The sequence below is a fragment of the Gossypium arboreum genome, chromosome 6 (assembly GCF_025698485.1).
Source record: "Gossypium arboreum isolate Shixiya-1 chromosome 6, ASM2569848v2, whole genome shotgun sequence".
Classification (NCBI taxonomy): domain Eukaryota; kingdom Viridiplantae; phylum Streptophyta; class Magnoliopsida; order Malvales; family Malvaceae; genus Gossypium; species Gossypium arboreum.
The window spans coordinates 80,809,858-80,824,832 of record NC_069075.1 but is presented as its reverse complement, the minus strand read 5'-3'; the positions used below and the strand labels follow the sequence as shown (position 1 = coordinate 80,824,832).

The window sequence follows — 14,975 nt, the reverse complement described above, 5'->3', positions numbered from 1 at the left end:
ATGGTTTTTCGCTTTTGTGTGATGAAGGAGATGATAATGCGGGGCTACAACCTTGAAATAGAATTGCGGTCAGGAATCTAGGATTAAGAAAAGATAATTTGTAAATTAATAAAACCAAAAGAACATAGGAGAACACGGCTTTGAAGAAATCGGCACAAGCAAAGTGATCCTGAGATTTCGGCTTTTATGGATTCGCAAAAGTGTTGATGAATAGTAGGTATGATGTATAGTTTGAAGAAGAAAAAAATAGAAGAAGAAGAATAGGGAGGTGGTAGTTTTGCTAGAGAGGAAAAAGAGAAAAGAACAATCCTAAGGTGTAAAGTAAGAAAAGCGGCACCAACAATACCCTAAGTGCCGAAATACTACCCTCATAATCCCCCGCCGATTTTCCCTCTTCAATTCCCCCATTCGGCTAACTCCTAGCCTCATCCCAATCCTTAAATCTCTCCCTTATCACTCCTTAATCCAAGCATTTAAACTGATCCAACTCTCCTCTAGCGTAATCCACGAACTCTAACACTTACCCTCCCGCACTAAAAAATAAATGCATTTATTTGCCAACAAAGGAATCGAACCTGTGTCTTCCCCCAACACTTACACGCCACCTTCATAGCTCCCTAGTGGCGTCACTTAGCCACTTTACCAAAGGCTTATTTGTGATGCAATTTACCCATCACTCCACTTAAGGCCACTTAGCCAGAACCCCTAACTCCTAAGTCTAAAATTCCAAAAATTCAACTGGGTTTTGGCCAACTCATGGGCCTTCTATAAGCCTATTTACCTACTCAAAATACTAATTCCACATCCAAATACAAAATTTAAAAAATCTTTACAAAATATTGAAAATCGCGAATAAACCCGAAAATCAGGATGTTACACTACTCAACCCACCATCTGCTACTCTCTACCCGTACCAACCAACACACCATGTGGGGAATAACTCGACCCACCCAACCAAACTCTCCACTGGCAGCATAGCTACTTTGTCATATAACTGGAGGCCTAGCCTCTTTTAATAACTGGGGCAAAGCCCTTTTTAATAAACTAAGGCAAAGCCCTTTTCGGTAAACTGGGGGATAGCCCTTTTAGCACTTCCTCCATTTATAAAACCCAACCCATGCAACATGTCATGTATACAGAATGTCATGCCCATAGTTGAATCAAACAATCACACCCAAGTCATTCATATCACCAACATATATTCACAATCAAATCCATCAACCACACAGTCCAAGTCAGTCACTTGCCCACAAGGGCAAAACAGTCATTTTTCATATTATAAAGGTAATTTCGTAATTTTACCAAATATCAGGGTTTTCCATGTTCATTAACAATTATCAATACTTTCGAGTGTTTAAATAATGATCTTTAACCCACTTTATCAAATTCGGGCTTTTGGGCCTAAAACTCCTAATGGGCCCTACGAATGCTGATTTAGCCCACTAAGCCTGCTTAATCCAAATTTTACAATAGTACTAACTGTGTTAACATGCAACTTTTCCAGATTCCATTTTCTATCAATTTTACCCAAATGGTCCCAAAAGCCCATTGGGCCCGATTCCAGCCCATTGAGGCCCAACTTACCATCGTGCACAAAATTACGCTCTTACCTGCTCCATCGATCCAAACACCGATCATATCGTATCTATCGCATCTTTAAGCAAAGGCAAAATCACAAGTTCCCGAAATGCTGAAATTTTAGCATTTCGGCTTTTCGGTGAATATTAATCTAAGCTACTGCGAGGGTTATTACACACCTGTTATGGATTGAGGTTGAAACGTTTCCAAAATCAATCACCTACGATAACCACCACCTATCACTCAAACTTAACTAATCCAATATCAATATATGTAAATCCTAAGCACATTAGTCATACGGAACATAAGGGCATATTCGTCATTTTACCATACAGGGGTATTACGGTCACTTTACCCTACAGGGGCTTTAAGGTCTTTTTACCTATTAGGGGTATTTTAGTCATTTCATCCTACAAGGGTGTTTTGGTAAATCTACAAACCAAGGGTATTTCAGTAATTTTGTAAACCAATGGTATTTCTATAATTTTTAGAAAGTCAAGGGTATTTCTGTAATTTTGTAAATCAGGGGTATTTTGGTAATTTTAAAAATTGAGGGTATTTTGGTAATTTCACAAACCAGTGGTATTTCGTTAATTTTACAAACTAGGGGTATTTTGGTAATTCTACCCTATAGGGGTATTTTAGTAATTTCACAATCAAGGGTAAAATGGTAATTTTGTAAATCAAGGGTAAAACAGTAATTTTGTAAATCAAGCGTAAAACAGTAATTCTATAAATCGAGGGTACTTTGGTAATTTTACAAGTCGAGGGCATTTCTGTAATTGGTAAACTAAAGTATTCTAAACAGGAATAACAATACGAATGGCCCTAAAGCCCATTCTCGGCCCAACACAAATATGAAATCACCTAGCCTAGTCCAATATTTACTACACAATCAAACAACTTATCCAATTGGGCTCGTAGGCCCTTGGGCCCATATGGCTCCTTTCGACCCATCGCGGCTCGAAGTAGCCATCCTACAACTAGAGTAGTGAGAAATACACACCTGATAGGAGACTGGTGTTAATCCACGCTTTGAGCACTCTTAGCCGATGCCGAACCCGAACGAGTACGCCATACAGCGAAAGGGATCAGCCAAGAAAGGTACTTTTACTCTCCTCATGGTTCTCTCTATTTAAAGCCAACTTCGCATCCACTCTTATGTTAGCTTCCCGATGTAGGATCCTTCTAACATCAGAGTTTAAATTCAACACCAACTCTTGTCGCCCCTTGTCAGCAAAATAAATGCTCTTTGATTGCCATGAGTTTTGAACCCTGGACCTCATTGCCAACTCTATGACGCCACCTTGCCACTTCACCACAGGCTCTTTTTGTGTCATATTTTTATCCCCAATTAATTATAAGGTCTAAAGGCCAAAGTCCAAGTTCCCCTAAAAAAAACAAAATAAATTGCAAGAGCCAAGGCTTAAACCCAGGCTCCCATACAACCTTAATTACGCCACTTCCACTAGACCACATTGCTCCTTGTGTCATTTATTTAACACAATAATTTAAAAGGCCCTCATCCAAGCTTCCAGGTTTTTTTCACTTAATACCAAAATTTTTGCTAAAGCCCAAGTTTGAACCCAAGATTTCTCCAACACTTCTCAAAGCCATTAACCACTAAAGCAAACATTTAATTGTTTCATTTCATTGCACAATTAAATACCTATATACAACTTCCTTACGGACCCCACTCAAGGCCCAATACTTCTAGGCCCAAATTCGGGGTGTTACATTTTAGGTGTTTTCATGAAAACCCCTTTCACTAAAGTTGTTTATTTAACAACCATGATTCATTTTCTTCTATAAAAATTTAGCAAACAACATGAATACTCTCATGGAAAAACCCTAGACTTTCAACCATTTTGCAAATAGTCCCTTCATTAGCTAAATTAAGCTATAAGGGTTCCAAAAACATAAAAATCAACAAAAATGACCATCAAAATCACTTACTTGCAAGGGATAGAAGTTGCTGAAATTTTGAGCTCTCACAATCCCCTCTTTGCTGAAAGTTTCAGTGGAGAAGAAAGGAAAATGGAAAATATGATAGCTAGCCTTTTAGGTTAATATTTTATTATCAATTAAGTCACCTAACATTTGACCATTTCGTGAATTAAGGCTCCATGTCCAGCCAGTAATAAATTTGTGGTCTTTTTACTCACTAAGGACCTCTAATTTAATGTTTCATAGCCATTTAACACTTTCAGCTAGTAAAACAAACTTTCGTACTTTATGCGATTTAGTCCTTTTTCGAAATTAAGCAAGCAATCGCTAAGATTAGTTTACCAAATTTTCATGCACTCATATAATCATCAATTAACGCATAAAATAATATTAAAAATAATTTCTCTAACTTCAGATTAGTGGTTCTGAAACCACTGTTCTGACTAGCCCCAAAATCGAGTTGTTACCAATCTAGTCATTGGAATGGCTAGTAATGGTATGTTTAGTGTATATATATATATATATATATATATATGAGGTTATATAATGATTAATATATGTGTGCTTGGTATGGTTAGATTGAATTATGGTAAACATATATGTTTTACAAAAGGTAAGTTTGAGTACATAAATACATGTGATGATATATTATGCATCATGTTAAGGTTGGCTTGGTTTTAATGTCTTGAATTGATTAGTATATATATATATATGCAAGTATTGAAGTAGGTTGAAGACAATTTGGATGAGAAAGTGGCCATGGAAATGGCCTATTTTTGTCCACATGGGTTGACACACAGGCGTGTGTTTCAATTGTATGTGACACACGGCCATGTGTACGGGCGTGTGGTTTGGCCGTTTGTCCCCTGCATCTTAAAATTTGAGAAACAGAATGCTTTGAATTGGTCAGACGAGCAGAGACATAGGCGTATGTCTCAGCCATGTGAGACACACGGCCCAACACAAGGGCGTGTGTCTTGACCATATAAAACTTGCATTTAATTTTTGAAAATTAAATTGCCCACAAGGCCTAACACACAGGCGTGTGGCTGGTCATGTGACCCAAGTCAAAGAGTTTCACAGGTAAGAAAACGAGTTAGGATACGGCCGTTTGTCTCACATCGATTGCCCACACGGCCTGGCCACATGGACATGTGTCCCCTATACCTAAGAAAAATTTTGAAATTTCGCGAAAAATTCTCTGAGTTTCCGGTTTAGTCCTAACCTGATTCTAACGTGTATATTAGGTCTCGAAAGCCCATATAAGGGACAATATAATTGATTTTGGATATGAATAATAAATGATACGATTTAATTATAATTAATCTATAAATTCTAGTAATGCTTTGTAACCTTGTTTCGGTGACAGATATGAATTACGGTGACAGATATGGGTTACGGATGTTACATTTATTGGTATCAAAGCTACATTTTAGCTGATTCTTGGACTAATGTAGGAAGTTCGAGTTTAGCTATACATGCCATTATATAAATTGTGATAGTGTGATAACTTCTGACCATTTTGAACATGTTTTTCATATAGTAATGTTTTCCAATCGAGCTAGAGCTGAATCTGAGGAAGCTGAGAGCAATGCTCAAGCTTCAGTTCAAAGAGTTGCATCTAGTAGTAGTAGAAGGTGTGTATCTGAGGGCTGTGGTGAGGAGGCAAAAGAAGCCTTCTTTCAAATGATGAATGAATGGTTCACTGAATATTTGAGAACAAATCTTACTGTACAACAACCTCCCTCTCTTGTCCCTCAACCGGCTCCTGATATGCCACCAGGTATAGAACCTATTAGAACCGATAAGCCTCTAGTAGATAAAATTGGAAAATATGGGGCAGAAGAACTTAGGGCTACTGCTGAAGACAATCCGGAAAGGGCTGACTTTTGGCTAGAAAATACCATCAGAGTTTTGGATGAATTGTCTTGCACACTTGAAGAATGTTTGAAATGTGCTGTATCTCTACCAAAAGACTCAGCCTACCAGTGGTGGAATACCGTAATTTCTATTGTACTAAGGCAAAATGTTACATGGGAATTTTCCCAAACAGAATTAAAAAAGAAGCATATTAGTTAGAGATTTCTTGACCAAAAAAAGAAGGAATTTTTAGAGCTTAAACAGGGGAATATGACAGTATCTGAGTATGAACGAGAATTTGTTAGATGAAGAATATGCTAGAAAGTGTATCCCAACAGAAGTTGCCATGTGTAAACGGTTTGAGAAGGGTTTAAATGAAGACATTAAGTTGTTAGCTGGGATTTTGGAATTATAAGAATTCGTTGTACTGGCTGATCGAGAACATAAAGCTGAAGAATTAAATAAAGAAAAGAAGCAGGCAGAGATAGAAGCCCGAACTTCAAGTAAAAGATTTATGGGCAAGTCACAATCATCGGCTTCAAAGAAATCAAAGAAATATCATGATCATTCTACCACATCTGTGGGATATTCTGGGAGAGATCGAAGCTCTCAACGTTCTAATCTGAGATATCCGGCCCCATCAGTAGCAAGTGCAGGAAGTGTCGGTAACCCCAAACCTAAATGCAAATATTGTAACAAACTACATTTTGGGGAATGTTGTATGAGAAGTGGGGCATGTTTTACATGTGGTTCTCTTGATCATTTTCTCAGAGACTACCCGAAAAAGCCTGAAAAAGATACTATTCAAACTTCTAGTGTAACACCTTTTACCCGTATCTGACGCCGGGACAGAGTTTGAGACATTACCAAACTTAAATGTAAACAAACACGCAAAATCGAGCCATAAAATTTCATCCAATTTGAAACCTTTCAATCACATGCAATTTGTCCCTTTAAAGGGCCTACGAGGCCCAAAACATAAACTGGAAGTGGTTTGGGATTAAATCGAGAACTTTCGGAACCTTTTTGACACCTAGAAAATTTTCTTGTTTTGAGAGTCACACGCCCGTGTGGGTAGGCCATGTGGTAACACATCCCGTGTGGCTTGAGACATGCCCGTGTCTTCAGCCCGTGTAACTCTCTGACTATGACGTCATCAACCAAAATAAGGTCAGATGGCCAAGTCACACGCCAGTGTGCTCAGACCGTGTGGCGAATTAAATTCCAAAAATTAAGTGCAGACTTCACACGGCCTGGGCACATGCCCATGTCTTAAGGCCGTACCCTTTACACGCCTGAGACACACGGTTGTGTCTCTGCCCGTGTGTTTACTACTGGGCATTCTGTTTGCTTTAATTATGGTGCAGGGGACACACGGCCTGATCACACGCCCATGGGGTAGGCCGTGTGTCATAGATGGCCTAGACACAAGCCCGTGTGTCTACTCGTGTGGACAAATTAAGGCTATTTTCCAAGCCATTTGTCACCCTTAAATGCTCATTTACTCATTCATATTAGATGGCATGCAACATAGTATATTTAGTCACTCAAAAACTTATAAACATGATTAATCTATGCCTTTGTAATGTCAACTATCACACATCCAAACCATCATATTTTCACATCACATTCCACACCAATTTCATATTCATTCATCATGCTAAACCTACTTTCAACTTAATCAATTATACCATAGCTTTGGTCATCCTTATTAGCCATTATTCATTCACTTAGCACATGTGCCATTCATCACACGTCTCATCCACAAGCAATCACATCAAGCATAATACATTGCATGCATGCATAATTGATTAGGGTTACAACCCAAATGATCACTATGAACCATATCACATGGGCATATACAAAATGAACCAAATATTACCATAAGCCAATACATTTGGCTAAATCAATATAAGATATAACAAAAAGACCAAGCCCCTATACATGCCAGACTCAAAATATTGAGACTAACTATACCCAAATGTCTCATTGATAGTGTGGTTCGAGCCTCCGACATCCTTCGATCCCTGAGCTGGCTTGGCAATACTATAAGAAAATGAGAAAGAGAGGGGAGTAAGCATAAAGCTTAGTAAGTTCACATGCAAATAAATAGCAACATAATCATATGTATAAACACCATTGACATAACATAGTTTACTTATGTGTTATCATAAATTCATAGGTATAACTTAATTTGTAAACATAACTTACACAATTTCAATCTTACCAAAAGTTCATCACATATTGAGCTCATTCATATGAGTTTATCGTACATACCTGTACCAACTTGAAACAGATTGTCATATTTCCACATCATTGACTTACTGTAACACCACTAACCCGTGTCTATCGCCAGAATGGGGTTAAGAGGTATTACCAGAAAGAAAAAACTTTCATACATTCATACAGTCACTCAAATCATATTCAAAGGTATACAATTGTAACTTTAGTTAACAATTCTTGAATCATTTACACATAGTACAAAACAATTTTTATTAAAATCACATATAATCAACTTGTTAGCTTATAACCTGAATTACTATTCATATGGTCAATTTCCAATACATTAACTGAATATTAAAACATACTAAATACATATGCATTGTTCAATGTCAACTTTCATTTTTCTTTATTACTATATATGTATACCATTATGTCAATCATCACATATTTAAACAATCCACAAATCATTTCAAAGCATAATTACCAAATCAAACATACCAAAATTTAAATGCCAACATCATGACAAAATTTCAAATACATGATCAATTCATTTGCCCACCTATTTGGCCACCAAGATTAATCATATATGTAATACGAATATTCCATTCAACCATAAGCTTAAATAAACCATTTTCTAATAAAAAAAAAGTTGATCATTTCACAACCAATGATTTCATAAGCATAATTTATAACTAAACCTATGACCACTCAAATATAATCCTGCATTTAATTCACTTAATAACTAGTCATATAACCATTACAACATGTTTATAATACAATCATGAAATCAAATCAATTCAAACTAATTTATAAGTACAAATGCCGAATCCAACCATGCATATTACACAAACTATGCATTATACCAAAATTTAACCCAATACCAACTTACTTTATATCAATTCGGGTAGTAAAGTTAACCACAAAAAAAATCATACAAATTTTATATACTTTGTAATAAACCAAAACATCACTTAATAAGCTAATATATGAATATACATCATATTGAGCATTTCTATTTGCCAAATCATATGATCAACATTACCACATATATGCTATATATTAAATTTATCAACATGACTAATTTATAAGTCATACATATCAATACTCAACTAAATCATATAACCCAAACACCATTCAAACGTGTCATAGAATATACTTACCATAATATATATTTATCTCATGTCAATTTACTAAATCATCAATCAGCCTAATAAACAAGTCGAACCATATAACTTAATAACACACACATATATATATATACACACCATGAAATACACTTCCACGTTGAAATAAGGCATAGTCACAAACACACAAACTTTAACATTATCAAACTCAAATATCCACACTTCACTTATTATAAATACGAATACATGAATCATAATTTCAATTCCAGAAATAATTATACCTGATTAATCATGTATCATAAAAGAGCACATTTCAAAATTCTAACTAATTCAATTCGAACATACATCAAAACCCAATTGAACATGTTCCATAATTGCTAATTTAGAACTTAACTTACATACATCAAAGCCATGTACACATATTTAACACTTTCATTATTCAATTCCCTCTATATAATACAATAATAACATTTTTATAAGTAAACCATTACTATCAAATACAAGACATAACCTAAATATTTTAACCATGAATAACATGACAAGAATAATTCATACTTATGTATATACTATGCCCGATTCTAAACAAACCACATCCAAAATCACAATCAAACATAACCATAATTCAATCAAACCTTGAAACTGGACTTAACAAATAAACAAGCCATTTTCGCATGGCTTATATATATACACATACCAAAATCATCATATCCAAAAATAATCTAGCCTATACATGCCATAGGTTCGAAATTCAACTTATAAAATACCGAAAATAATCAATAGTGTGATAAGCTTCTCTGACGATCCCCGAGTCTGTAACTAGTCTCCAAAATCTATAAGACAGAAGCAAACACATACAGAGAGTAAGCTAACATAGCTTAGTAAGTCATAAGCAAATGAAAAATTTAATCACATTTATAATTTAATTTAATTAAACTAAAATAAACCATTAGAAATTCACATAGAAAAAATACTTTTATATATAAACTTTCTGTTGGCGAATATTCAAATATCTATTATCAAAATATCATTCAATTTCAAAGCCATAATATTATTATATAACCGAATATATATAAACTTATATGCATATATGATAAACCATAATTTATACATATTTTTACCTCATGCTTAGCATATTTTTGGATGAATTATTCTTAGATTTGGTGAATTCGATGCTCCTAATCCTTTAATTTCATGTTTTATACTTAAGTGAGCCTAGGAGAGTAAAAAGAGTGAGAAACAGGCCGAAAACAGAGAAAATGGACCAACATGGGAAATTAACACGGCCTGGACTTCCTCACACGGGTAAGCTACATGCCCGTGTCCATTTGGCAGAATCGAAGCACAACTTACACGGGTAGACCACACGCCCGTGCCTATGTAACAGCCTTGAACACGGATTGAAGAAATTGCACATGGGCGTGTCACACGGGCATGTCCCTGTTGAGCCTAAGTTTAGTCCTATTCTGAAAAGGCCACTTTTGAGGGATCTTAGGCATTCCAAAGCCTAATTAAACACCTGAGGAGGCACTTTGAAAAGAAACATGGAGTAGGATGCAGGGAATTACTCGAAGGAAGCCGATTGATCCATCTCAAGAGCCGGATTGATCGTCAAGACTGAAGATATCCTTCAATTTCCTTCAAGAGTTTTGGGTTTTCTTTATGTTTTGTTATCTTTATTCCTTTGAGATATTTTCTTTCATAATTATGAACTAAACCCCCTAACTACCTAAGGGGAATGAAACCTAAGACGGATCTTGTTATTATTATCCGAATTGTATGATAAATATTTGACTTGTTCTTAATTATGTATTCTTAATTCTTGTTTTAATATTCCAGGATATTGATCCAAGTTAATGTGCTTATTAAGAGGAGCAAAAGTCCCTATCTAAGAGTAAATTTGTCGTAATTAAGCGGAGTTGATTGCACGCCTAGAGATAGGGTGGCAAGATTTTGCCAGATTAGGGTGAAACCTAATAAGGGAATCCATAGATAGAGTTAATGGAACACTAGGGTGTTAATTAGAAAGAGATTTCAATTAATCAACCTAAGGTTAGACGTTATTAGTCTCGAGAGAGATAATAATATAACTTAGGGATTTCTACGAAAAAAGTCAACTGAATAAATCGTCTAATTCAGAGTCAAATAACAAGTGAAGTCTAGGTGGATTTTTCCTTGGGTATTGTATTAATCAATCGAGTTTTCCCATGTAACACCCTTACCGTGCACTCGAGAGGTCGGGATAAGGTACGGTATGTTACTGCACAAATATACAAACATTAAACTAAAATACGGGCCATAAAATTTCATTCATATTTCAAAACGTTCATTCACTTACACATAGTCCCTTATTTGAGTCTACGAAGCCCAAAACATACTTTAGAAAGGGTTCGGGACTAAACTGAGAACTTACGAAAATCTTGGAAATTTCATGCTTTAAGGCTCCACACGCCGTGTCCCCAAGTCGTGTTCCATACACCGCCGAGGCACATGGTCGTGTCTCTGCCCTGTGTGGAATATACCTAGGCTATTTTCCAAGCTTTGGTCAACCTTAATCTCTTACACACTTATACAAAATCAAAAGCATATAACACGGTATTCATTTAATGATTAAATATTCTCAATTAAACCACAAACATAGCATTTGTATGTCATCATACATGTGTCTCTCATACTCATTTTACCTTGTTTTTTATAGTACCACTTATACATTTATACCAAGATTATCATCTTACAAACTATCTTCAGCTTAATCATCAAGCATTCATATTTAAAACTAGATCATATCTTTATAAAATACCACAATTCAGATACACAAAATAACATGTTTGCCTGAAACATTTCAATTCAACTCCATACCCAACAAGCATTACATTGAGACTAGTCATATATATATATATACATGTCATGATGCATATCATTCTCTTTCTGTTTTCTTGTAAACTCATATCATTTATTTCATTATATCAATATTTCATATACCATAGTTTCCATGTATTCAACATATATTTATTTTCCTCCTCCTCCTCTCCATTCCACATCCTTAATGTATATAGCATTCTTGTAAGTACGATTTCACAATTTACTAATAAATGCTCTCATCAAACTGTCCACATGAGTCATAGTCACTTACTTATTTATAATTCGAGCTACAGAGCTCAAAATTAATATCCCTAAATTTCACCTAAAACTAGACTCACATATATTTCCACCATAAAATTTTCATAATTTTTGGTTTATCCAATTAGTACAGTTTATTCATTAAAATTTCCCTATTTCACTTTCTGATAGTTCTGACCTCTCTTCAATAAAATTTAATTATCTTATAGTACAGAACTCAGATAATGTTCTTGTTGATTTATCCTAAAAATAGACTCATTAGTTATTTTAAAAATATAAGTTTAAGCCTCTAATTATTTTTATCTAAAATTTTGTGATTTTCCAAAGTCAGAACAGGGGATCACGTAATCATTATGAACCAGTCTCATAAAAACATAAATATCTCAAAATATAGAACTTCTTTTCTTGATCTATTTATTTTATATGAAAATAGACTCATTGAGCTTTAATTTGATATCTCATTAAGTCTCTGATTCAATTTCTACTATTTTTGGTGTTTTTTTAAAATCATGTCACTGCTACTGTCCAAAACAGTTTTATTGCTAATTCACTCTTTCACACTTTCTTTGTATTAACCTCATTTTAACATACATATCACAAATCATTTTCACCACATTTCATACATCAAAAGTATAGGCCCATGATCACAAGGTCACCATAAAATCATCCTCATGTATAACTTACTTGTTTATAACCTCACCACATCCTGGTCACTTAATGAACACATCATTCACATAATCAACTTCCTGCACTTATTCATCACAAAACTCACAAAGCAATACATAGAGAGTCTCCGTTGAACACTTCGGATCAATCCTCGATACTTGGTGGTTTCAGCACATAGCTCCACCCATCATATAGTTCGGCTCTCTTGTACACATGGTGAACACTCAGTACCACCCATGTGACCTAGCCAATTTATCTCGTAGCTCTCTTGTCTACATGGTGTCCTTCACTTGGAACCACGTATGCGACCTAGCTACATATATCCCGTAGCTCTCTTGTCCACATGGTGTACACATAGTATCACCCATGCGACCTAGCTACATCATAATGTCTTGTAGCTCTCTTGTACACATGATGTGCACTCAGCACCATACATGTGACCTAGCTACATACTATCTCAGATCATCCAATCTTTCAGAAGGTTCAACCGGATTTCTCTCTTTTCCAACAATTTCACCAATCAAGTAATTATCCACAAACGTATTTCCAATATTATTATAAAATATAATAATACAAGTAATATTGATGTATTACTTACATATAAACTTACATCTCATTTAATATCAAGGCAATAACATTAAATTACACATTGCCTTATTAAAAATCATATGAACTTACAATTTCCCATAATATCCATAATCATAGAAATCACATTTATGTATGATAATTCAATGCACTTCATGTACCATAGACATATTTTTAAATCAATCCATAAACTTGTCACCATAATCATTTAATTTAATATAATTCAATTAATTCACTAAATTTAACTTTCAAATATAAATTATAGCATTATTGCTATATTATTATCATACCAACTTACATACTTTCAACACCTCGGAAATCATAATGAATATATCAATTTTACATTGAAACATGCATAAATTAATGCTTATTATACATATGAACTTACCTCGACACTAAAACGACCATTTTACCAACTTTCCCAATTTTTGATTTTTCTCTCATTCTAGGTTCAAATCTTGTTTTCCGGGATTTAAAACATCATATTTTACTTATTTAATTAATGTACTATTCAAAACAGTCCTTAACTCAAACTTTTGAAAAATTACAATTTTGCCCCTAAACTCGGGAATTAAACTTCATTCCTTATTCTTATGTTTTATGACATTCTGATCACTTTTCCCTTCTATGGCAACATCAAATTCTCACTCTAACATATACTTATGACTATTAGGTATTTTTACCGATTAAGCCATTTTACTCGTTTTCACTCAAAACCGAGTAGCACAAGTTGTCTAACATAATTTAAAACCTCATATTATATTATAAAACAGCAAAATAAACACATTTCACCTAAGGGTATTTTTCCAAATATGAACCCTAGCTTAAATTATTGCTAGAATAAGCTTAATCAAATTATCGGGATTCCAAAAACGTAAAGAACTTGAAAAACGGGGTTATAACGGACTTACTATTGAGCTTGGAAAGCTTGAAAACCCTAGCCATGGCTTCCCCCATGCTAATTTCGACCTCCATGAGAAAGATGAGTCAATTTTGGCTTTATTTTCCCTTTTTATTTCTTTTAATTACCAAATGACCAAAATGCCCTTCCTTATTAAACTTTCAAAAATTCCATCTATGTCCAATTTTTGTCCATCATTTAGAAATTGGTAAAATTTCTATTTAAGACCTCATAATTAATATTTCAAAGCAATTTTATACTAGAAACTTCTAGAATGCAAGTTTTGCAACTTATTCAATTTAGTCCTTAACTTCAAATTGAGCATTTTATGCATAGAATTTCTTTACGAAATTTTCACACAATCATGCAATCATATCATAGACCTCAAAATAATCATAAAATAATTATTTCTATCTCGGACTTTGTGGTCCCGAAACCTCTGTTCCAACTAGACCCAATTTTGGGCTATTACATCCCAAAAGCTTTTCCCCAATTTTCTCTTTGTGCACCCTTAGTTTAGTTAATTAGTTTAGATAAACAAATCCCTTAGTTTTTAGGCTAGATAATAAAAAGAAAGTAATTACTAGTACTCTTGGTTCCTTTGGGTTCGACAATCCAGTCTTGCTAAAGCTATACTACTGTTCGATAGGTACACTTGCCTTCATCGTGATAATAGTTAGTTTAAAGAACGATTAAATATAAATTTTTAAAACCTATCGCGAATATCACGTATCAATATACTCATTAATCATCTCATAAGTATTCACATTTTATAATCATAAAACTGAAAATAACCATTCATATATGTTTACACATAGGTTACAAAAATGATATCACTTATATATAACCTTTTGCCGAATATCAAATAACCAACTTAACTTATTTTCAAATAGATAATCAACTATCTCATACCTCATCACTTTAGCTTGATTTACACATTCAATCACAACTTATTATTCCCCGTTGAACCATTC

The 14,975-nt window shown here is 34.5% G+C and overlaps 1 protein-coding gene across 1 annotated transcript; it reads left to right on the top strand.

Annotated features, from left to right (window-relative positions):
- The first annotated feature begins 5,214 nt into the window (after nt 1-5,214).
- On the top strand, nt 5,215-6,226 carry LOC108485237 (uncharacterized). Its single transcript, XM_017789072.1, has 2 exons — nt 5,215-5,308; nt 5,802-6,226. Exons 1-2 carry the CDS (start codon nt 5,215-5,217, stop codon nt 6,224-6,226), a joined length of 519 nt encoding a protein of 172 aa, XP_017644561.1.
- The last annotated feature ends 8,749 nt before the right edge of the window (nt 6,227-14,975 follow it).

Bases quoted from the DNA above. Each gene is read 5' to 3' on its own strand.
- LOC108485237 (XM_017789072.1), top strand. From the start codon at position 5,215: ATGAATGAATGGTTCACTGAATATTTGAGAACAAATCTTACTGTACAA. The intron at 5,309-5,801 runs GTATAGAACCTA...TGGAATTATAAG, and splicing joins GGCTCCTGATATGCCACCAG to AATTCGTTGTACTGGCTGAT.